Source organism: Molossus molossus, unplaced genomic scaffold, assembly GCF_014108415.1.
Source record: "Molossus molossus isolate mMolMol1 unplaced genomic scaffold, mMolMol1.p scaffold_m16_p_16, whole genome shotgun sequence".
Classification (NCBI taxonomy): Eukaryota; Metazoa; Chordata; class Mammalia; order Chiroptera; family Molossidae; genus Molossus; species Molossus molossus.
In genome coordinates this window covers 8,663,052-8,688,884 of record NW_023425351.1, presented here as the reverse complement: position 1 = coordinate 8,688,884, position 25,833 = coordinate 8,663,052, and the positions used below count along the sequence as shown (strand labels likewise).

General features: G+C 40.0%; 1 protein-coding gene and 1 pseudogene across 1 annotated transcript in view; both read right to left on the bottom strand.

Annotated features, from left to right (window-relative positions):
- Positions 1 to 25,833, bottom strand: part of PRKDC (protein kinase, DNA-activated, catalytic subunit) — a 261,857-nt gene that overhangs the window by 5,206 nt on the left and 230,818 nt on the right. Inside the window, exons 77-80 of the mRNA XM_036264464.1 lie at positions 13,973 to 14,177; positions 12,384 to 12,451; positions 11,615 to 11,835; positions 11,201 to 11,293 (exon numbers count right to left, since the gene is read on the bottom strand). Coding sequence (XP_036120357.1) covers positions 11,201 to 11,293; positions 11,615 to 11,835; positions 12,384 to 12,451; positions 13,973 to 14,177 — 587 coding nt within the window. The remainder of the gene's footprint in view (positions 1 to 11,200; positions 11,294 to 11,614; positions 11,836 to 12,383; positions 12,452 to 13,972; positions 14,178 to 25,833) is intronic.
- LOC118631825 lies at positions 21,500 to 25,632 on the bottom strand (annotated as a pseudogene).

Sequence of the window (25,833 nt, the reverse complement as noted above, 5' to 3'; positions counted from 1 at the left end):
CGTCGGCCTGCGGTCCGGAGAGACCCGGGTTCGGTTTCCGCTAAGGGCACGTATTTCGGTTGCAGTTTGTCCCCGGCCCTGGTTGGTCATGCGGGTGGCAGCCACTCGATGTGTTCCTTCACGTCGATGTTTCTCTCTCTCTCTCCCTTCCTCTCTCTCCCTCCCACTCTATCTGTACAAAAAATGGAAAAATATCCTCGGGTGAGGATTTAAAAAAAAAAAAAAAAAAAAAGTAGAGGGGATTTGAAGATGGCAGCAGATTAAGTGGAAGCTACATGGGCTTTCTCCCAGGACCAAACTGGAATTACAACTAAAATATAGAATAATTCTAAATAACCAAATGAAAACTATCTGGAGAGAACCCTTATAACAAAGGATGCAAAGAGGAGGCCACATCGAGACTGGTACAAAGTGTGGAGGCAAGAGAGGTCTCATTGGGCTTTTATAGGCAGCAGCTTAAGTTCCGCAGGGATATCTCAGCTGCAGGGTGTTCCCTCTGAGAAGTCTGGGGTCTAAACCTCTAGCCAGGCTCCCCAGTCCAGAGTAACAGAACTGGGAAAGGTGCCCACATAACTTCTGGCTGTGAAAAGCACCAGAGGTTCTGTATGGCAGGGAGAGACGGCTAAAAATACAGGTACCCTCTTAAAGGGGCAACACTAAATTTCATTTGCAGCAACTCACCTTGGGTTCTGGTAGAGAGAGGGCAGAGTGGACTAAAGGTGAGTCCACTTGGGTTGGTGGCTCTGGGGAGAGAGCTGAGAAGACAGTAACCAGGATTCCTGTGCTGACTCATTCTCTCATGCTACAGAAGCCATTTTTCTCAGGCAGAACTTTGCCATCCAGTGAGCTTTAGCCTGGGGGGAAGCCATAGCCCCACTGTTGGCAACCCTTTTGCCCAACCTTGTGCAGTTTATGTCCCTGTTGAAGACTACAGCCCAAGGCTCATTAAGTGACTAAGACTAACAGTCAGACTGCAGGCAAAGGCAGATCTCTGGCTGCTTTGAGTCTTCGCTTGATCTGCTCCTGGACACAGGACTAGTAAAAGCAGACCTTGGTGTACCACTTGACTCTGTCCACATGTACTCAGCCCAAGCAGAGAGAGCCACAAGCTGTAAATCTCCGGTAGCTCCAAACACAGTACTTAGGGCCAGTCATAAACAGCATCTGACAATGGCCTGCACCAGAGAATAGGCCCAAAGCCAATAAACCCAGTGGCCACCTTCAGACAACAGAGCAGAATCCAACTAGCTTCAAAAGCAGTATATCCACAGGGAGATATTGGCAGGCTCTAAACCCTGCTGAGATAAATTCTGCTTTGTGTGATTAGTGCCTGCAGAGTAGCCTGTACACTGTGCTGGGGGGTTGGGACTCACTGTCAGGCAGCATGAGGGTCAAGCCCACACACAAAAGGGCCAATAACAATGAAGACTCCATTATAGCACGAGGGCTCACAAACTAGCACAAGGGACATTATTAGAGCACCCAGTTCTGGTGATAAGGGAGACTGTGCCACTGGGTCCCATAGGTTATCTACTACATAAGGCTACCCTACAGAGACTGAGAGTCATAGCAGATCTACATAATGCACAGAAACAAACCCAAATAGGCAGCCAGAATGGGGAGACAAAGAAACAAGCCCAAATGAAAGAACAAAAGAGTTCTCCAGAAGAAAACCTAATGACATGGAGACAAATTTATCAGATATAAAGTTCAGAGTAACGATTAAAAGGATGTTCAACAGTATAAGAAAAGATATAGAAACTATGAAAATCAAGTCAGAAGTAAAGAATTACATAGCAGAAATAAAGAATACATTGGATGGAATAAATAGCAGATGAGGAAGCTGAAGATCAGATCAGCAAATTAGAAGACAGGGTAGGGAAAAAATCAGAGAACCAAAGAGAAAAAAACAATTAAAAAAAAGAGGACAGTTTAAAGAATCTGTGGGACATGAAACACAATAATATCTGCATCACAGGAGTACCAGAAGAAGAAGAAAGTGAGCCAGGAAGACAGAATCTGTTTGAAGAAATAATGGCAGAAAAACTCCTTAACCTGGAGAAATAAAACTCCTTAACCTGGAGAAGTGCACGAAGCATAGAATCCCAAGCAATAAGAACCCAAAGAGGTCCATGCCAGGACACATCATAATTATAATGCCCAAAATTAAAGACAGAGAATCAAAGACAAAGAGAGAAAAGGGGCTATCATAAGGCTGTCAGCTGATTTCTCAACTGAAATACTACAGGCCAAAAGGGAATGACATGAAGTATTCAAGGGAATGAAAAGCAAGGATCTGAAGCCAAGACTACTTTATCCAGCAAGATCATCATGTAAAATATAGGGTGAAATAAAGAGCCTACTTCAAAACACAAGAAAAATCTCTAATAAACTATCTAACCTTGCAACTTAAAGAATTAGAAAGAGAACTGTAAGAAAATCTCACAGTATCCTAAGAAGCCTGAAACATCAACCAGAAAAATATATGCACCCCCCGCTATGTTTATAGCAGCACTATTTGTAATAGCTAAGATCTGGAAAGAGCCCAAGTACCCATCAATAGATGAGTGGATAAAAAGCTGTGGTACAGCCCTGGCCTGTTTGGCTCAGCGGTTAGAGCGTCGGCCTGCGGTCTGGAGAGACCCGGGTTCGGTTCCCGCTAAGGGCATGTACCTCGGTTGCAGTTTGTCCCCGGCCCTGGTTGGTCGTGCGGGTGGCAGCCACTCGATGTGTTCCTTTCACGTCGATGTTTCTCTCTCTCTGTTCCTCTCCCTCCCTCCCACTCTACCTGAACAAGAAATGGAAAAGTGTCCTCGGGTGAGGATAAAAAAAAAAAAAAATTAAAAGCTGTGGTACATATACACAATGGAATGCTATGCAGCTGTAAAAAAGAAGGCTCTATTACCCTTTGAGAGGATATGGAGGAACCTGGAGAACATGATTCTAAGTGAAATAAGCCAGTTAGAGAAAGACAAGTATCACATAATCTCACTTATATGTGGAATCTAATATATGAGATAAACAGACAAACAAAATAGATCCAGAGACATGGAAGCATGGAACAGACTTACAAATCTCAGAGGTATGGGGGGAGGCATGGTGGGAAGAGGTTAACCAAAGAACTTAAATGCATATATGCATAACCGATGGACAGAGACAATACTGCCATGAAGGCCTGGGGACAGTAGGAGTGGGGGAGAAGGGGTCTATGTGGAATTAAGGGGGGATATCTGTAATACTTTCAACAATTAAGATAAATTATATATATATATATATATATATATATATATATATATATATATATGGAGGGAAGTAATTTATACAATTCCATATATTGATACCTATGTTTATCTTATGTATTTTACATTACTATCCCATCTTACAAATGGAGGCATGGGAATAAGAAAAAGGTTAGTCAGAACCACTGTGAGTTAGTATCAGAGCAAGCTTTGGAATTTCTGAGTACAAGAAGTACTGTTCATCAGTTCTCCTGTCTTCCAGGGAAGGGAGAAATAATTCTAGACAAAGGACATAAATAATTGGAATTAAAAGTTGCTAAACACTGTCCTATGAGGCAACTATTACCCACAAATAAGAGTTTATCAAGATAATTAATTTTATAGACATTTATAGACATTTCCTGACTAATGAGAATATTGTTCAGATGGAAATAATTTCAGGAAAGAATAAGAGTACAATGAATAGAAACAGGCCATTAAGCTATTTGTTACTATTTCTTCTTCCTTTATTCTATACCTTGTCATTAAAACTTGTCAACTCCTGATTTTATCTTCAGATAGAGCGGAAAGGAAGGAGGGAGGGAGAGAGAGGAAGAAACATCAATGTGAGAGAGACACATCGACTGGTTGCCTCCTGCATGACCCCAACCAGGGCCAGGGACTGAGCTGCAACTGAGGTATGTGCCCTTGATCAGAATAGAACCCATGACTTTTTGGGCCTCAGACTGATGCTCCAACCACTGGGCCAAACTGGCCAGGGTTTTAATGCTTGGTCTTAAAAATAACCACTGCTGATATTCCAAAATGGCAGCACAGTGAATGGAAGTTACACAGACCATCTCCCAGGACCAAACTGGAATTAAAACTAAAATAAAGACAAATTGTTGGGAAAAGCAACAGAAAAGCAGCTGGAGAAGACACATATAACCAGGGACAGGAAAAAGGACACTGAATCGAGCTGGGTAGGAACTGTGGAGGTGCAAAAGGGTAGGTCAGGGTGGGCTGGGAGCCCACAGAAGGCAGCTCTTTTAGCTTTGAGCAGCTCCCTTGGGGTTAAAACCCCAAGCAGGCTCCACAGCGCAGAAGGAGGGCGGAATGGACTAGAACTATATGGTGACTTGGGAGCCTAGAGAGGGGAGAGGGCATTGGGAGATTTTGGTTGAATGCCTCCCTCATAGGACAGTAGCTATCTTACTCAAAGAGCCCCTTCCCAGAGCCCCAGGGAGAAGCAACACTCCCTCCCTCAGAAATTTAACAGCACCTGGCCAGGGCAAAGAAATGCAAATTGTGGCTCATTAACGGCCAAGCAAGCATCTGACCCATCCTCTGGAAATCCTCTTACCCTGAACACCTGAGGGAGTTTCTCATTCAGTTGAGGGCTACAACTCAAAGCTCATCAAGTAACTGAGACTAATAGCCTCCAGGCAAAAAGCTAGAGGATAACTGAACCTTTCCTGGGCTTGCAAATCTATCCAGGCAAGTAAGACTTGACAGTGTTTAACATGGGTCCTCCCATACTCATCCAAACCCAGTAGAAGGAGTCACAACAGCAAAACACCAACACATACAGGGAAAAATTGCTCCAAAACCCACTGAGATAGCTAAAATGGTTAAACAAAGAAACAAATCCCAAATGAAAAAACAGGAGAACTCTACTGAAAATGAAATCAATGAAATGCAGTTAAGCAAGGTATCAAAGGTACAGTTCAGAGCAAGGATAATGAGGAAGCTCAACAGCATGAGTAAAGATATAAAAACACTGAAAATCAACCAACTGGAAATGAAGAATGACACAGCAGAAATAAAGAACACATTGAAAGAAATAACCAGCAGAGCAGAGCAGAGGAATCTGACAACCAGATCAGTGAATTATGAGACAGGGTAGAAAAAAATCACCCAATAAGAAAATCAAAAAGAAAAAACAATTAAAAAACAGGAAGACAGCTTAAGAGAACCGTGGGGCAACTGGAAATGTAACAACATCCACATCATAGGATTTCCAGAAGAAGAAAAAAATGAGCAAGGATTAGAGAATATATTTGAAGAAATAGTGACAGAAAACTTCCCTAACTTGGTGAAGGAAAAAGGCATTTAAGTTCAAGAAGTACAGAGAGCCCCCAGTAAGAAGAACCCACACAGGCCCACACCAAGACACATAATAATTAAAATGCCAAAAATTAAAGACAAAGAGAGAATCCTAAAGGCAGCAAGAAATAAGCAACAGGTTACCTACAAAGGAACCACCATAAGGCTATCAGGTGACTTCTCAACAGAAACATTACAGGCCAGAGGAAAATGGCATGAAGTTATCAAGGTAATGAAAACCAAGCATCTGAGCCCAAGACTACTTTATCCAGCAAGGCTGTCATTCAAAATAGAAGGTGAAATAAAGAGCTTCCCAGACAAAAAAGGCTAAGGGAATATATTGCCATCAAACCAGCACTGCAAGAAATGTTAAAAGGACTGCTGTAATTAGTAGAAGAAATAGGAACAAAAATATAACCACAATAAACAAAAATGGAAATAAATAAGTACATATCAATAATAACCTTAAATGTAAATGAACTGAACACTCCAATCAAAAGACACAGAGTAGCTGGTTGGATAAGAAAGCATGATTCACATATATGTTCTTTAGAAGAGATCCACCCAACAGTAAAAGATTCACATAGGTAGAAAGTGAAGGGATGGAAAAAAGTCTTCCAAGCAAATGGAAAGAAAAAAAAAAAAACCTGGGGTAGCAATACTCGTATCTGATAAAACAGATTTCAAAATAAGGAACATAACTAGACACAAAGAAGGCCATTCTATAATACTGGAAGGATCTATCCAACACGAAGATATATCATTGGTAAACATATATGCACCCAATATAGGTGCACCACATGTGGTATATATGCACCACAATATACTACAAAACTTCTGGAGGTCTTCAAAGCAGAAATCGACAGCAATATAACCATAGCAGCGGACTTCAACACTCCGCAGACATCACTGGATAGATCCTCTAGACAAAAAATTAATAAGGAAACAGAGACTCTAAATGATGCACTAGATCAAATGGATTCAATAGATATCTACAGAAAATTACACCCCAAAACTGCAGAATTCGCATTCTTCTCAAGTGCACATGGGACATTGTCAAAGATAGATCATGTGTTAGGACACAAACTAAGTCTCTACTAGTTCAAGAAGACTGAAATCATATCAACCATCTTCTCAGATCACAATGGCATGAAACTAGAAATCAATTACAACAAAATATGCAAAGACATTTGAACACATCAAGGCTAAATAGCATATTATTAAAAAAGTAATGGGTTTCCAAGGAGATCAAGGAAGAAATAAAAAACTTACTGGAAACCAATGAAAATGAACACAAAATTAATGGGATGCAGCAAAAGTAGTTCTGAGAAGGAAGTTCCTAGAACTACATGCCTACCTCAAGAAACAAGAGTAATTTCTAATTGACTATTTAACCTCACAACTTAAAGAACTAGAAAGCAAACAAAAAGAAAAACCCAGAGCAAGTAGAAGGAAAGAAATAGTAAAGATCAGAGCAGAAAAAAACGACATAAAGACCAAAAAAAAGAAAAAACACCAATTCAAAACATCAATAAAACAAAGAACAAAGAGCTGGTTCTTTGAAAGGATAAACATTATTGATGGACCCTTAGTTAGACTCACCAAGAAACAAAGAGAGAGGACCCAAATAAACCAAATCAGAAGGAAAGGAGAAATAACAACTGACACCATAGAAATACAAAGGATCATTAATAAATACTATGAACAATTATACACTAACAAATTGGACAATCTAGGTGAAATGGACAAATTTCTAGAAACTAAAAGTCTCCTAAAACTGAACTGGAAGAGATAGAAAACTTGAACAGACCAATAACAACTAAGAAAATTGAAAATGTAATCAAGAATCTCCCGCCCTGGCCGGTTTGGCTCAGCGGTTACAGTGTCAGCCTGTGGTCCTGAGAGACCCGGGTTTGGTTCCTGCTAAAGGCGCGTACCTCGGTTGCAGTTTGTCCCCGGCCCTGGTCGGTTGTGCGGGTGGCAGCCACTCGATGTGTTCCTTTCACATCGATGTTTCTCTCTCTCTGTTCCTCTCTCTCCCTCCCACTCTACCTGAACAAAAAATGGAAAAATGTCCTCGGGTGAGGATAAAAAAAAAAAATCTCCCAACAAACAAAGCCCAGGCACAGAAAGTTTCACGGGGGAGTTTTAGTGAACATTCGAAGAATGAACTTCCATTCTCCTCAAACTATTCCAAAAAATTCAAGAAAAAGACAAACTTCCAAAATCGTTTTATGAGGCCAGCATAATTCCAATTCTAAAACCAGATAAAGACACTACAAAGAAAGAAAACTACAGGCCAATATCCCTGATGAACATGGATGCCAAAATCCTCAACAGAATATTAGCAAATAGAATCCAGCGATACATTAAAAAAGTTATTCATCATGATGAAGTAGGATTCATTCCAGGGATGCAAGGCTGGTACAATATTCGCAAATCAATAAATGTGATACACCACATAAACAAAATGAAAGATAAAAACCATATAATCATATCAATAGAAGCTGAAAAAGCATTTAACAAAATTCAACACCCATTTCTGATAAAAATGCTCAGCAATGTGGGAATAGAGGGATCATATCTCAATATAATAAAGGCCATATATGAAAAACTCACAGCCAACATCATACTCAATGGGCACAAACTAAAAGTATTTCCCGTAAGAACAGGAACAAGACAGAGATGCCCACTTTTGCCACTCTTATTTACATAGTACTTGAAGTATTAACCACAGCAATTAGACATGAAGAAAACATAAAAGCAGTCCAAATTGGAAAGGAGGAAATAAACTGTCATTTTTTAGAAATGACATGATATTGTACATAGAAAATTCTAAAGACTCCATCAAAAATCTACTAGATTTAATAAATGAATTAGGCAAAGTAGCAGGATACAAATTAACATCAAGAAATTGACAGCATTCTTATACACCAATAATGAACTCAAACAAAGAGAAACTAAAAAAAAAAAAATCCCATTTACCATTGAGGCAAAAAATTAAGATTCCTAGGAATAAACTTAACCAAAGAAGTAAAGGACCTATTTGCAGAAAACTAAAGGACACTGAAAAAAAAAAATAGAGGAAGATATAAAAAAGTGGAAGCATATACTTTGTTCATGGATTGGAAGAATTAACATAATTAAAATGTCCATACTACCCAAAGTAATGTATAGATTCAACGCAATCCCCATTAAAATACCAATGACATATTACACAGAACAAGAAAAAAAAACTTCAAAAGTTTATATGAAAAAAAAAAGACCCTGAATAGCCACAGCAAACTTGAAAAAGAAGGACAAAGTAGAAGGGATCCCAATACCAGATTATCAGGTTTTACTACAAAGCTACTGTAATCAAAACAGCCTGGTACTGACATAAGAATAGGCATATAGATCAATGGAACAGAACAGAGAACCTGGAAATCAACCCAAGACATTATGCTCAATTAATATTTGACAAATGTGGCAAGTGCATACAATGGGGTAAAGAGAGCCTCTTTAATAAATGGTGTTGGGAAAACTGGACAGTTACATGCAAAAAATAAATAAATAAAACCAGACCACCAACTTACACCATATATAAGAACAAACTCAAAATGGATAGAAGACTTAAATATGAATCATGAATCCATAAAAATCCTAGAAGAAAATGTAGGCAACAAAATTTCAGACATCATATGCAGCAGAATTCTCACTGATACAATGCTTAAGGCAAGAAACAAAGAAAAAAATGAATACATGGGCCTACATCAAACTAAAAAGCTTCTGCAGAGCAAAAGAAACTACCATCAAAATCGAAAGGAAACCCACTATATGGGAGAGCATAAATGCCAACAATACATCAGATAAAAGGTTAATTTCCAAAATATAAAGAGTGCTCATACAACTTAACAAAAGGAAGACAAAAAATCCAGTTAAAAAATGGGCAGAGGCCCAGCCAGTGTGGCTCAGTGGTTGAGCATCTATCTATGGACCAAGAGGTCGTTGGTTCAATTCCTGGTCAAGGCACATGCCTGGGTTGCAGGCTAAATCCTCACTGGGGGTGTGTAGGAAGCAACTGATTTATGTGTCTCTCTCATAGATGTTCCTATCTCTCTCTCTCCCTGTCTCTCCCTCTCTCTCTAAAAATCAACAAAGACATATTTTTAAAAAATGGGCAGAGGATCTAAATAGACACCTCCCCAAAAGGACATACAAATGGTAAAGGGACATATAAAAAAATGCTCAACGTTACCAGTTATCAGAGAGATGCAAATTAAAACAACTATGAGGTATCACCTCACACCTGACAGAATGGCTGCCATCCACAAATCATCAAACAACAAATGCTGGCGAGGGTGTGGAGAAAAGGGGACTCTGGTACACTGCTGGTGGGAGTGCAGACTGGTGCAGCCACTATGGAAAACAATATGGTGTTACCTCAAAAAATTAAAAATTGATCTGCCATTTGATCCAGTGATCCCACTTCTAGGAATATATCTTAAGAAGCCTAAAACACCAATCAGCCTAAAACACCAATGTCCATAGTAGCACTATTTACAATGGCTAAGATCTGGAAACAGCCCAGGTGTCCATCAGTAGATGAGTGGATAAAAAAGCTTGGTACATATACACGATGGAACATTATGCAGCTGTAAGAAAGAGAGATCTCTGCCCTGGCCAGTTTGGCTCAGCGGTTAGAGCGTCGGCCTGCGGTCCAGAGAGACCCGGGTTCGGTTCCCGCTAAGGGCATGTACTTTGGTTGCAGTTTGTCCCCGGCCCTGGTTGGTCGTGCGGGTGGCAGCCACTCGATGTGTCCCTTCACGTCGATGTTTCTCTCTCTCTCTCCCTCCCATTCTATCTGTACAAAAAATGGAAAAATATCCTCAGGTGAGGATTAAAAAAAAAAAAAAAAAGAAAGAGAGATCTCTTATCCTTTGACATGACATTGAAGGACCTGGAGAGTATTATGCTAAGCAAAATAAGCCAATCAGAGAAAAACAAATACCACATGATCTCACTTACTTGTGGAATATAATGAACAAAATAAGTTGATGAACAAAACAGACCCAGAAACACAGAAAGGAATATGGTTCAGACTGACAAACCTCAGAGGAGGGGGGTTGAGGGGAGGGATGAGATTAACCAATGGACACAGACAACAATGCCAGGGGGAAGCGGGGAACGGGATGAAGAGGAGGGTGTCTAGGGAAGAAAAGGAGAAACATTTGTAACAAAAATAAATATATAAAAATTGAAAAGAAAAAAATAAAAAAAGCTTGTCAACTCCTTCAAAATGTCTTTCAATGTTGTCCTTATTTTTCCTTACAGAAAGAAAAACCCCTTCTGATTAGCTATACCAGTTAAATGTTGGGTAACCTAGGAGAAGTTATTTAATCTTTCTGGGCCTCAGGTTCCTGATCCAAACAGAAGTGATAATAACATTCACCTTGTAGGTTTTTGTAAAAAATAAAGATTTCAGCCCTGGTCGGTTTGGCTCAGTGGTTAGAGTGTCAGCCTGTGTACTGAAGGGTCACAGGTTCAATTCCTGGTCAAGGGCATGTACATGGGTTGCAGGTTTGATACCCAGCCCCTGTGGGGCTTGTGCAGGAGGCAATCAATTGATGTCTCTCTCTCTCTCCCCCCACACTTCACACTCTATATGAAGATAAATGGAAAAGTGTCGTCGGGTGAGGATTTAAAAAAAAAAAAGTAGGCCAGGGTTTGGCTGAGAGCACCACCTAAAAGGAGCCCTAAAATATGACTGGAAACACGAGGTGGAGAAAACTGAATGTGAAACAACTCCACTCAGAGAGAATGCTATGTATGGGTAGCAGCAGGCTGGCTGGGGTGGGCAGGGCAGAGCTGGAGAAAATATCTCAACTGCACATTACCTTGTATAAGCTTCTTTCTCCTCTGGTGACATGCTACTCAAAAGAAGTTCCTTTAAGGTAGACGTATTTTCAATCCATTCAATTAATCCTAATCTGAAAAGGAGAACAAAAGGTTTATGAATACAGATCCAGACTGCTCTTTCTTTACTAGAAAAACAGTTCTGTAGAAGTAAAGCAAAACAGATTTTTTTCCATGTCAATTCTTCACTTACTTTCTCCACATTAAGATGAAAATCATAGGTTTAGAAGTGTTTATTAGTTCAGATTAGCTCTCTGTCTGTGAAATCTAAAACACTGAATTGTCAAGTAACCTCCAACCCCATCTCAGCCCAATTAAACAAGGATTTGGCCCATTACTGAAATTTCCATTTATATAAACTTACTCTAAAATAACAATGCCCAGGCAGGTCATACCTGGAGGTCATGGGTATGACGTGGTACGTCTTTAGCTGCATGTTTCTTTGACTGCAGGCAGCATCGTGGGAAAGGATGACATTCATGACCTCGAAGAGCTGCTCAACGCGTTGGTCCTGCCGCAGATCCTCACCCCCCTTCACAAGGAAAGGGTAGTCTCTCTCATCATGGCCTCGGATGATGATGCGCTTTGGCTTTCTGATCGAAGTCATTGTTTTTACCTTTAAAAATTAAAAAAATATTTTTATTTTCAGCCTAAAAAACTGAGAGACTGGCTCTCATATCACATCAAAAAGGGGAAAAGTAAGGCTGGTTGCACACATTACTCAAGGAGAAATCTCTCTTTGAAGGCAGTCAGGTGATATAGAGGAAAAAAAAAGGAGGGAGCCTAGGGCTGGTGAAATTGTTACTGTTCACACCACACTATTGTGCCCACAGAATTTCATATTCCTGGTTAAAATAACTTCTTATAAATGTGTATTTCCTTAGTAATAAGCAATACACAACTTTCTACAATTACTTAAATTATATATATTTTATAATGGATACACATACACATATAGTTTATTCTTCAGGTTTATTATATCTTCAAATATGATCGATATTAAAACACTGGAAACATTAAGAAATTCAGTAAATAATAGGATCAAAAAACGACATACATTTGAGACCAACATAGGACAGACAAATATTCTCGTATCTAAGAATGAAACACCACATACTAACAATCTTAACTATGGTGACTGGGGTCACAAACACCGGCACCTACCCGCTCATCAAACCCTGCGATCCGTGCGTGGTATTCTGGCAGGGGCTTTCCTTTGCCATCATACTGACCTAAGACAAAACAAGAAAGCTTTAATTAGATATAGCTTGTTACAGAAATGCGTATTTTAAAACATAGCTGTTGCTGTGGCCGGAGTGGCTCAGTTGGTTGGGCGTTGTCCCATGCACTGAAGGTGGCTAGTTTGATTCCCGGTCAGGGCACGTGCCTGGGTTGCAGGTTTGATTCCCCAGGAGGGGGTGTGCAGGAGGCAGCTGATAGAGGTCTGGTTCTCACATTGATGTTTCTCTCTCTCTACCAGCTTCCCTTCCTCTCTGTCTAAAAAGCAGTAAAAAATATTTTTTAAAAAAACAGCTGTTGATCTAATAACAAAAGCTAATCTAACATAAAGTCTTTTACTGAAAGTTTTCATTTAAAGAACATAGACTTTAAAAAATGCTGTTACAGGGGTAGGCAAAAGTAGGTTTACAGTTGTAATACAAATAAATAATACATTAATAAATAATAATACAAGAATAAACTTTGCATACCCACAACTGTAAACCTACTTTTGCCCCCGCCTGTATTTCTCAATTTAACTAAGGAAAGAATTCCAAACAGGGAAAATAATGCATTGAGCTAGATAGAACACTATTATTTCAAGGAGACTCAAGCCGCATATTAGGAGGCTTAGGTTTCAAATTATTTTCTTGAAATTGCCTGTACATAATGCACAACTAATAATAACAAAGAAAAGTATTTCTCCAAAATTCTTTTATATCCTCTGGAATGAGTAACCATATTAAAAGTTCTATTTTTGGGGGGCAGGTGGTCTGGGTGAAGAACATGACAAGTACAAAGTGTCTTTGAAAAATCATGCTGTGCCCTGGCTGGTTTGGCTCAGTGGTTAGAGCGTTTGCCCGCGGACCAGAGACTCCGGGTTGGTTCCCACTAAGGGCACATAGCTTGGTTGCAGTTTGTCCCCTGCCCCTTGGGGTTGTGTGGGTGGCAGCCAGTTGATGTGTCTCTCTCACATCGATGTTTCTCTCTCTCTCTTCCCCCTTCTCTCCCTCCCACTCTATCTGAAGATAAATGCAAAAATGTCCTCAGGTGAGGATAAAAACAAAAGAAAAGAAAAATCATGCTGTGTTCACATCTGACCAACTTGTCTTTATCCTCAATGTCACAATTCTTTTTCCCAAAGGTAAATTATTTATCATTATCTTGTCATTTTAAATGAGACCAACATGTAAGTCCCAAGAAGTGATTTGCATCTATACCTCTATTATATTTCTGAAGCAAATTCAGAAGCAAAGCATGGGTACATTTAGAAGAAATTATGTTACCATTATTATTAGATAGAAATCTGCACACTTGTCATAATCAGGAATATGATCTAATTAGACAATGGATAAAGTATACTGGTTAACAGTACATAATTATAAATTTTCCTAATTATAAAAAATTAGTAAAATTTTAAAATAAAATGAAAAACAATAACTCTCAAGACCCTGATAATATTTTAGAAACAAAAAGCTCTTGCTACAGCACTATTCTCCTTAAAGTAGTTTTGCCAGTTCTAAAGGTTAACTCACCAGGAATCTCCAGCTCATTTCTCAGGAATTCAACTCTGAAGTCGCTCATCCAGGGTGAACATTCTTTCAGATTCCCAGGTGGCTTTGAGTCTTTGCTCATTTTAGAAATTAGTTCATTGGTAATGTTATTGAAGTCACAAAGCTTCATTCCAGGTAGCTTAGAACCTCGTCTCCCAAAGTGTTTATCAAATTCTTTTGCAAAAGCCTGAAATTAATAACAACTTACTTTAAATATTAATGTTTAAAGTAAATTTGAACTTTGGAAAAGGCTCTAGTCTTCTGAATGTTTATAATAAATAAGTACCCAATTAATTATATAGATTTTTCTCTATGCTTTCACGACTTACAGTTTTGCTTTCTTTGAATGTTTCAACACTAAAAAACACTTGAAGCCTATCTTTTGTTTGTTTGTGTTTCTTTGAAACGATAGAAAGAATACGGTTGGTAGTGGCTTCTAGTCATAAATTTTAGTAAGGGCTTTAAAAACCTGGGAAAGTCATGTAACCTGTGTGCATTACTTACTGATCTACGTCATTATAACAGGAGTAATTAGAAACAAAGCATCTCATGATCATGGCTCTGTTAAAGACAAATACCACATGATCTCACTTATATACGGAATATAATAAACATAACAGTCTGAGGAATACGGTAGACCCAGAAACATGGAAGTGGGGCACAGACTGACATCCCTCAGAAGAGGGGGGATGGGGGTGGGAAGAGATAAACCACAGAACTTATATGCATGTATGCATGACCAATGGACATGGACAACTAAGCCAGGGACGGGGCGGAGGTGGGGTGGGGTGGGGGGTGCCAATGGGGTAAAAAAGGAGAAATATCTGTAACAAAAAGAAACAAAACATAAAATAAATGGAGTAATTCAATTAAAATGAATAGTTATTAAGCATTCATTAAAGTTATTATTTTGGATCATAAACCAGTGTAAACATTATATAATTTATATTTCTAAAAGCAATTAGTAGTAGTTGCTTTTACCTTGGAACATATCAAATATTTCTTTTATTAGTCTTCTTAAATATTTAAATTATAATCCTGACATCAAAATAGAAAACACAATTTTTTACCAAATTTAGAACTAATCCCACAACATAAATCTGGTATAAATAAACTATATCCTCTATTTTAAGATAATTCACTACAGGAAAATTGACATAAATAATATACATTTCTTCTTTCATCTATATATGGATTAGAAGTATAGAGCCCTGGCTGGGTGGCTTGGCTGGTTGGAGCATTGTCCCCTGCACCAAGAGGCTGTGGGTTCAATTCCTGGTCAGGGCACATGCCTAGGTTTCGGGTTCTGTCCCTGGTGGGGGTAGGGAGGCGTACGAAAAGCAACTGATCTCAATGTTTCTTTCTCACATCGATGTTTCTCTCCCTCTTTCTCCCTTCCTCTCTAAAATCAATTTTAAAATATCCTCAAATTAAAAAAATAATATAAAAGTATAGAAACAATCTGCAATTCTTAGAACACATGGAAAAATTGGCTATTTCCCAAACATAACCAGCACCAACAATATATTTGAATGGCATAATGCCCGTAGGGTCCTCTCAAGTGAAATCTGAGCCAATTCTGTTTTGGTAGATTATTATTTTGAGTAATGTAAATTATTTGTTGATTTGGTACAAATCAATCTGGATTGATTTTCCACATAACCTCAAGATAAGTATCATGACTAATCAGGGTATTATGCCATTCGAATATACTGTTGGTGATGGTTATGTTTGGGAAATAACCGATCTCCCCAGGTATTCCAAGAATTGCTTATTAGGAACAGAGGAGGCAGGGTTCTGCCACTGACATTTCCCCTTGGCTGGACCTAGATGCAGTGCTCAGCAGCAGCTGGGAAGAACAGTGAGTGGTCTACAGTAAGAGATGTTCAGGGTAGAGTCTTATGGTATCCAGCATGCAGGGGAAGAAAGTAGCTATGAATTCAAAGGTTCAACATGCAATCTTTTCTGAGGGTTGTGTAGAAATTATCCAACACGAGCCAACAAACGACTCCTGCAGACATTCTCACACTGGTTGAGGAGACGGACAGGTAGCAAACTATAGTGAAACACCTCCTTTCAGTCTGGGGTCAGGGCCAGAGCCTACTGGAGAGCAGGGTAGATTAGGGAAGGCTGCAGAAATGAGGTATGCTTGAAATTACATTTTTTTCGCAGATGAGGGATTGGTCCTACTAAGCTGGGAGACCTGATTCTACCTCCCATTCTGTCACTATTTGTTTGATATTGGGCAAGTCACCTGGTTTTCAGCTCTAGCTTCATTTAGAAGATTTGGCAAACTATAAGTTGAATCCAGCCTGCTGCCTGTTTTGTTTTGTTTTTTATCAGTAATAGTTTCCTGGAATCCCATCAGACACAACTGTCATTTACATATGGTCTAGGGCTGCTTTTGCACCATGACAGCAAATGACTTCCTGTGACAAGAGGCTGATATGGCCTGCAAAACTGAAAATCGGAGCCTTTACAATAAAAGTGTGATAAAAAGTTTCCTAAACCACTGGTTTAAGAAAAAAACAACACTTTTCCAATATAATATTCTGTTATACTACAAATTTTATTAATGCTAGTATATTAGTTTTAAGTACATTTACAGTATATGTATTTCCTGTTCTAACACCCTTGTATACTCAATGTGTGGCAGTACTTGAGATATATTTAATATGATGTGGAGGCTAATATATGTCATAAAATAAAACAGAGATTTATAATTTTATCTTTAAAAAAAACAAAAAAACCTAAAGCAGGGTTTACTTTTCTACTAAATCAACAATCCATGTTCCAGCCAATGGAGGAAGAGTAAATCAAGCCCCACAAAGACTCTTGGTAAAAAAAAAAAAAAAAAGTATACCTTTCTAACAGAAAAAAAAGTTTCTCTTTTATACAATTATTTTTTTCTCCCTTTATTAATTTATTTTTGTTATAGATGTTTCTCCTTATTCCCCCCAGAAACCCTCCTCGCTATCCTGCATCCCCTGCACCAAGCATTGTTGTCTATGTCCATTGGTTACGCATACATGCATATAAATTCCTTGGATTACCTCATCCCTCCCCCTTGCCCCCTTCTCTGAAGTTTGTCAGTCTGAACCATACTCCTTTCTATGTCTCTAGGTCTATTTTGTTCATCAGCTTTTTCTGTTCATTATATTCCACAAATAAATGAGATTATATAGTATTTGTCTTTCTCTGACTGGCTTATTTCAGTTAGAATAATGCTCTGCAGGTCCTTCCAAGTTTTCTCAAAGGATAAGAGATCTTTCTTTCTTTTTTAAAAATCTTTATTGTTGAATATATTACAGATGTTCCTCATTTTTCCACTGACCTCCTCCTCCTCAATCCCACCCCCCTCCCGCCTTTTCCCACACTGTTGTCTGTGTCCATTGGTTATGCATATAAGTTCTTTGGTTTATTTCCTCCCACCCCCCAACCCTTTGCCCTTTGAGGTTTTGTCAGTCTAGCAATGAATTTGTACTTCTTAATCCCTTCACGTTTTTGACCTATTCCCCCACCATCTGGCAACCAACAAAATGTTCTCTGTATCTATGACAATGTTTCTGTTCTGCCTGTTCATTTTGTTTGTAGATTTCATTTTCGATAGATATGTATTCATTGCCATTTTGTTTGTTCATATATTTTATCTTTTTCTTCAAAAAAGACCCTTCATTATTTCAGGTGGTTTTGAATGATGGTTGTTCTGTAGTTTAGTTGTAACTTTGATGTGGTTGTGCAAGGATGCGATACCGCGTTTATCTACGCTGCCATCTTTGCCAGAAGTCTCAAGAGATCTGTCTTACTTACAGCTACCGTGTTCCATTGTGTATATGTAGCACAGCTTTTTTATCCACTCACCTACTGATGGACACTTGGGCTATTTCCAGATCTTAGCCATTGTAAATAGTGCTTCTATGAACATAGGGATACATATATTCTTTCTCATTGGTGTTTCAGGCTTCTTAGGATATAATCCTAGAAGTGGGATTACTGGGGCAAATGGAAGTTCAATTCTTAATTTTTTGAGGAAACACCATGTTGATTTCCACAGTGGCTGCACCAGTGTGCATTCCCACTAGCAGTGTACTAGAGTCCCCTTTTTTCCACACCCTTGCCAGGACTTGTTTGATGATTTGTTGATGGCAGCCATTCTGACAGGTGTGAGGTTATACCTCATAGTTGTTTTAATTTGCATCTCTCTGATAATTAGTGACATTGAGCATTTTTTCACATGTCTCTTGCCATCTCTATGTCTTCTTTGGAGAAGTGTCTATTCAGGTCGTCTGCCAATTTTTTAATTGAATTGTTCGTCTTCCCTTTGTTGAGTTGTATGAGCACTCAATATATTTTGGAAATTAACCCCTTATCTGATGTATCACATTTTGATGTTGGTTTCTTTTGTTGCATAGAAGCTTTTTAGTTTATGTAGTCCCATTTTAATTTTTTTCTTCATTTCTCTTGCCCTAGGTATCTTAATTTCTTTGTTGTAATCGTAAATGGAATTTTTAAAAGTTTCTCTTTCTGTGTGTTCATTCTGGTGTATAAAAATGCTAGTGATTTCTGGGTGTTGATTTTGTATCCTGCTACTTTGCCAAATAAGTTTATTAAATCTAATAGTTTTTTGATGGCTTCTTTAGGGTTTTCTATGTACAATAACATGTCATCTGCAAATAATGAGTTTCACGTCTTCCTTTCCAATTTAGATGCTTTTTACTTTTTCTTTTCTCTGACAGCTGTGGCTAAGACTTCCTGTATTATGTTGAATAACAGTGGTCAAAATGGACATCTCAATCTTGTTCCTGTTCTTAAGGAAAATGCTTTCAGTTTTTGCCCATTGAGGATGATGTTGGCTTTAGGTTTGTCATATATGGCCTTTATTATGTTGAAGTATGATTCCTCTATTCCCACTTTGCTGAGAATTTTTATAAAAAATGGGTGCAGTCTTTGTCAAATGCTTTTTCAGCACCTACTGATATGATCATATAATTTTTTTTTTTTAATTTTTTTTATCCTCGCTCGAGGACATTTTTCCCTTTTTTTTTTTTTCTTTTTGTTCAGATAGGACCGGAGAGAGAGACAGAGGAAGAGAGAAAGAGGGAAACATCGATGTGAAAGGGACACATCAAGTGACTGCCACCCGTGCGACCCAACCAGGGCCGGGGACAAACTGCAACCGAGGTACATGCCCTTAGAGGGAACTGAACCCAGGTCTCTCTGGACCACATGCCAACGCTCTAACCACTGAGCAAAACCGGCCAGGGCTGATCATATAATTTTATCTTTCATTTTGTTTATGTGGTGTACCACATTTATTGATTTTCAAATGTTGTACCAGCCTTGCATCCCTGGGATAAATCCCACTTGGTCGTGCTGAAAATTTTTATAATATATTGCTAGATCTGATTTGGTAATATTTTGTTGAGGATTTTGGTTTCTATGTTCATCACGTATATTGGCCTGTAGTTTTATTTAAGTGTCTTTCTCTAGTTTTGAAATTTGTAATATGCTGGCCTCATAAAAGAACTGGAAAGTATTCCTCCCACTTGAATTTTTGGGAATAGTCTGAAGACAATAGGTGTTAGTTCTTCTTTGAAAGTTTGGTAAAACTCTCCTGTGAAGTCATCTGGACCAGGGCTTTTGTTTGCTGGGAGTTTATTGATTACTGTCTCAATTTCCTTATTGTTCTGTTCAGGTTTTGTCTCCTCCCTGTTGAATTTTGGAAGCTGGTATGATTCTAGGAATTTGTCCATTTCACCTAGGTTGTCCAATTACAATCCTTGTTACTTCACCTCTTTTGTTCTGATTTTATTTGGGTCCTCACTCTTTGTTTCTTGTTGAGTCTGACTAAAGATTCATCAATCTTGTTTATATTTTCAAAGAACCAGGTCTTGGTTTCAGTGATTTTTTTTTTTGGTCTCTATGTCATTTATCTCTGCTCTGATCTTTATTATTTTCTTCCTTCTACTTACTCTGGGTTTTTCTTTTTGTTCTCTTTCTAATTCTTCAAGTCATAGGGTTAAATAGTTTATTAGAAAATTTTCTTCCTTCTTGAGGTAGGCCTGTAATGCTATGAACTTCCCTTTCAGGACGACTTTCACCATGTCCTATAGATTTTGTGTTGTTGTATGTTCATTTTCATTAGTTTCTAGGAAGCTTTTATTTCTTCATTGATCTCATTAATAACCCTTTCATTGTTTAATAACATGCTTTTTAGCCTCCTTGTGTTTGAATTTTTTTTTTTTAGTGTTTTTACTGTCATTGTGATCTGAGAAGATGCTTGATATGATTTCAATCTTCTTGAACTTGTAGAGACTTAGTTTGTGTCCTAACATGTGGTTTATCTTTGAGAATGGGATGTCTCCTGTGCACTTGAGAGAATGTATATTCTTCAGCTTTGGGGTGAAATAGTCTGTAGAAATTAATTAAATCCATCTAATCTAGTGTGCCATTTAGGGTTTCTTTTACCTTAATTTTTTGTTAGATCTATATCCATGATGTCAGTGGGGTGTTCAAGTGCCCTGCTATGATTGTATTGCTGTCTTTCTCTCCCTTAAAGTCCTCCAGAAGTTTTAAAACATATTTTGGTGCTCCTATATTGGATACATATATTTACCCTGGTTATAACCTCTTGTTGGATTGACCCTTTTAATATTGTGTAGTGACCTTCTTTGTCTCTTGTTATGGCCTTTATTTTTATGTCTTTTTTTTTTTTTTTTTTTTAATCAGGTATGAGTAATGCTACCCTTACTTTTTTTCATTTCCATTTGCATGGAATCTTTTTTTCTATCTTTTCACTTTCAGCCTGTATGAATCTTTGTTTCTAAGGTGAGTCTCTTGTAGATAACATATATATGGGTCGTGTTTTCTTATCCATACAGCTACCCTATGTCTTTTGATTGCAGCATTTACTCCATTTACATTTAAGGGTATTACTGATATGTACTTATTTAATGTCATGTTTTTCCTTTACGCCTATGTTCCTTTCTCTATATATTTCTTCTTCTTAAATTAGTCCTTTTAGCATTTCTTGCAATGCTGGTTTGGTGGTACTAAACTCCTGTAGTCTTCTTTTGTCTAAGCTTTTTATTTCACCTTCAATTTTAAATGATATCCTTGCTGGATAGAGCCGTCTTGGGTTGCATGTTGTTGCTTTTCATTACTTTGAATACTTCAGGGCAATCCTTTTTGGCCTCAAGTGTTTCTGTTGAGAAATCTCCTGACAGCCTTATGGGGGTTCCCTTATAGGTAACTAACTGCCTCTCTCTTGCTGCCTTTAAAATTCTCTCTTTATCTTTTGTCTTGTCTTGGCATGGGTCTTTTTGGGTTCATCTTGATTGAGACTCTCTGTGCTTCCTGAACTTGTGTTAACTTTTTCTTCCACCAACTTAGGAACATTTTCTGTGATTATTTCTTCAAACAAGTTCTCTAACCCTTGCTGACTTTCTTCTCCTTCTGGTATCCCTATGATGTGCATGTTGTTACATTTCATATTGTCCCAGAACTCCCTTAAACTATCATGTTTTTTAATTCTTTTGCCTTTTTGTTGCTCTGTTTGCGTTTTTCAACCTTGTCTCCCAAATCACTGATTCCATCCTCTGCTTTGTCCAGCCTAATTGTAGTTCCTTCCTGTGTGCTCTTGATGTCAGATATGCTATTCTTCATTTCCAATGGGCTCTTATTCTGAATTTCTATCTCTTTTGTCATGTTGATGTAGTTTTCATTGCCTTCCTTATAATTCTAAGTTGTTTGAACATCCTTATAATAATTATTTTGGACTCTGTGTCTGATAAATTGCTTGCTTCCATTTCATTTACTTCTTCTGGAGATTTTTCCTTTTCTTTCATTTGGGGTTTATTTATTTGTCAAACCATTTTAGTTTTCTTTTTGTGTTTGTTTCTATGTGTTAGGTAGAACTGCTATGACTTCCAGTCTTCATGGTGTTGCCTTATGTAGTAAGTGTCCTGTAAAACACAGTGATGAAGTCTCCTTGATCTCCTGAACTGGATGCTCTAGGAATGTCCCTTGTATGGGTTATGTGGACCCTCCTGTTGTAATAGGGAGCTGATGGTTGTTGACCCATCCATGGGTGGGATAGACTTTCACCCCCTGGAAATGAGTTTAGCAGAATGGGGCCAGAATTTGGGAATGCAAATCCAACTGGCCCTCTGAGTGGGGTACCATGGACCCTCGGCCCTTGAGAAGTGAGCTAACTGCTTCCTTCTAGCTCAGCAGTGCCCTGCCAGACACCCTAAGGTGAGGCTTCAAGGGGCCCACACCTGATACCCCAGTTTTGTGGATGTCCCCTTTCCCCTATTAGGCTTTACTGGCAGGGATGTGCTGGTGAGGCTTGTAAGAAGAGAACAAGGTTGCTCCCTCCACTTGGGGTAGTGCTGGCCCTTGGAGGGGAAAGAGAGCTGTTAACCTCCTCTGTTTCTGCAGTGCACTGCCAGAGGCCCTGGTGGAGTGCTCCGAGAAAGTCACGTCCAATGTCCAAGCTCAGATTTGCACTGCCTTCCCCAAGTGGGTATGAGTTTAGCAGGTAGGGGCCAGCAGGATCTGAGAATGCAAATCCAATCCACCCTTTGATTAAAGTGGCACAAGTCTTCAGCCCTCAAGAGGGGTGTAATTACTCTCCTTATAGCTTCACACTAGAACTTCTAAAGGGAGGCTCCAAGGGGGTTGCACCAGATGTCACAGTTCTGAGTTGTGCCCCCTTTCCCCTGCAAGGCTGCACCTGCTGGGCAGTGCAGTTGGGGCTTGGAGGAATAGATTAAGGCTACCCCTCTGCTTGGAGTGGTGCTGGCTCTTGGGGGGTATGGGAGTTTGTCGCCCCCTTCTATCTCTGCAGCTCACTGCTAGAGGCCCTGATGGAGGCCTCTGAAAGGGGTCGCTCCAAATCTCTCTGTTCTGGTTTGTACTTCCTCCCCCCTGCAGGACTGCACTTTGAAGATGGTGTTGACAGATTTAGGGAATGCAAATCCAGGCATCCTTTTGTTGGGGGTGCCGTGGGTCCTCAACTGGGTAGTCAACCACCTGCTTTCTACCCCACAAGGGATCCAGAAGGAAGGCTTAAAAATATGGCTTCCGCCTTGGCCGGTTTGGCTCAGCGGTTAGAGCGTCGGCCTGCGGTCCTGAGAGACCCGGGTTCGGTTCCCGCTGAGGGCATGTACCTCGGTTGCAGTTTGTCCCCGGCTCTGGTCGGTCGTGCGGGTGGCGGCCACTCGATGTGTCCCTTTCACATCGATGTTTCTCTCTCTCTCTGTTCCTCTCTCCCTCCCACTCTACCTGAACAAAAAAAAATGAAAAAAAAAAAAATTTTTTTTTAAAATAAAAAAAAATATGGCTTCCCCCTAGCTCTGCAGCTGCCTGCTTCCTGAGGCACTGACAAGGGTGCCTTCCATTGGGGATGGCACCTGCCTAACCTGTGGGGAGGAGGAAGATTGGCTCCTGTTCCCAAGCCACTCAGTTCAATGATGATCTGAGACTGTCTATAGCTCTCCAGGAAAAAACACACACATCAGGTCCCTTTTGGGTACAGCAAAAAGTTCTTTATGCCCAATTCCAGGTTGGCAGAATGGAGTCGCCAGTATTTGGAGGACAGTGTTAGTGTACTTTCTCCAGCTGGTGCTGAAAGAACAAAAGTGCTGGACCCTGGAGATGGCCTCTGAGGGTGGTGTGGGATGTTGGCTCAGGAACCGGGACCTCAGAAGCACACATTCCCAATCTCCAGCGCTATGTCACCCAGATCTTCTCCCTATGGCTTCCATATGCCATGAGTCTCCTTCCCTCTATCAGAGCCCTGAGTGGGTGCCTGAGAGTGAGTCCCTGTGCATTAACCTTTAAGATCACCGAGGATTCAAGCAGACCCCTCATCTTCCCAGTAAACACAGAGTCCCTGTTTATTTTTGCTGCCAAATGTTATGCAGGCTTTTATTCCAGGTCCACGTGTTCTGGGTTGGGGATCCTGGTGCGGGATTGAGAATCCACTTTCCTCTGGTGATGGGGGGAGGGGGAGACTTTTGCAGCCACAGCATTTCTCTGGCTTCATAGCTGCTGCCCCTTTTTGCCGGGACCAGCCCTTTCCACGTCTCTGTCCTTCTTACAGTCTCTGTGTAGCTCCCCCCTCCGCCCTCCTTGGATATAATACTCCAGTTCAAGTGAACTTCTGTTGTCAATTCAGGTTAACTACTCTAACTTTTAGCTGTGTTCCGGTTTGGCGCCAGGAAAAGATGTGCGCTGCTTTCGCCCACTCCACCGCCACGTTCTCATACCAGTTTTGTTTTTAAAAAATGTTCCTAGGCATTTGGGAGCAGTTGATAAAATTTTACATATCAAATGGTCCATGCTTTCTTTTATGTATTCAAATTTTCCCTCCCTGCTGCTTCTGCACAGATGAGGTGCGCAGCCGCACTACTGTCCTGTCTCCAGGTCAGTGTTCTATAACCTAGCACGGTATGCTTTCCATTTATAATGCTTCAAGGAGAGCTGGAAAAATCTGAATTAAATTCTTCAAACCTTGAGTGCCTACCATTTGCTGAGCATACATGGGGTACTGGGCAGTGATTCCGCTGGTTCGGGGAAATATAAATGTTGCTACAGAGGTGAGTTTTCCTCCCAAATGGCAGGAAGGCGTTTGCTGGGGATCAAGAGAACCAGTTTCTCCCCTACTTCTACCACCTGAGGTAGGCATGGAACTCAGGCCCTGGGAACAGATGCTGTCTCTTCTGACAGGTGCTGCCCTGGAAGAACCAAAAGCAGTTTCTAAACAAACAGCTGAGGAATTTGTTCCACAAGCTCCAGTGATGTGTCTTCAAGGAGCTCTGTGTCATGTGGCCAATGAATGACATCTTCACTGAAGTCCTTATGAAGGTCACTATGTTGTGTACCTGGATATCAGGTAGACGTACCCAAAGGAAAATGGTCCTCCCATCTCTGCCTGCACCGTATAATTCACCAAGTGCTTTCTTCAAAGTGGAATGAGGGAGATGTTAGTTGTCACATATGACCCAACATCTGTGTTCATATTCTGAACCTGGCTGGGCAGGCTGGTCACAGCCAGAGTAGAAGCTGGAGTTCCAGATTTTCAGGGTGGTCTTGATGGCGAGGATTACAAGGGAATCCTGCTTATTAAATGTGACTCTCTTCACTCTGATGCTGTAATTGTCCATAAGGATGGAATGTGGAAATGGGAAGAAAACCACCAAACCAAATGCCAGGAGACAGAGCAGGACAGACATACTGCTTAGTTCTCTGAGGGCATGATCTCTGATCACTGTGTGGGAGCAAAGCCACCAACTCATTTACTTGCTCTGTTGGACTGTAGCCTGTCCCTTGGCAGGTGAGACAGGTGATGTTGTCCTGCCCAGTGAACTCCACATACGGGAACTGGGCAATGGCTTCTGCTTGCTCCCGCCCATCCAGCACAGCCTGTCATCTTCATTTGCTTGTAGGGAGGAGAGCAAGCAGTCGGGGTGCTGGGACCATGGCTGAGACGTGCTGCCTGTGTCATGTCCGCCTCTTGGGTCCTTGGAGCTGCCCACACTTGGTGTGCATACCGTGATTTTATCTTGAGTTTTAGGAGATAAACCCCTGGTCACATTTAGACAATGATAGTCCTGTATATTCTTATATTTATTCATACCTTTAACTAAAATTATCCTAAGTAGGAACAACCCACCAAAATCTATCACTATCAAAACTATACCTTTCATTCATCTAAGTAAAGATGCTTGTTTCACACCAGGCAGTATTATAGGCAGTGAAAAGAAAAGATGAACAAGACAAAATCCCTGTCCACAAGTCTAATTTGGGGAGGCATAAGCTAAAGAAAAAATTAAAGA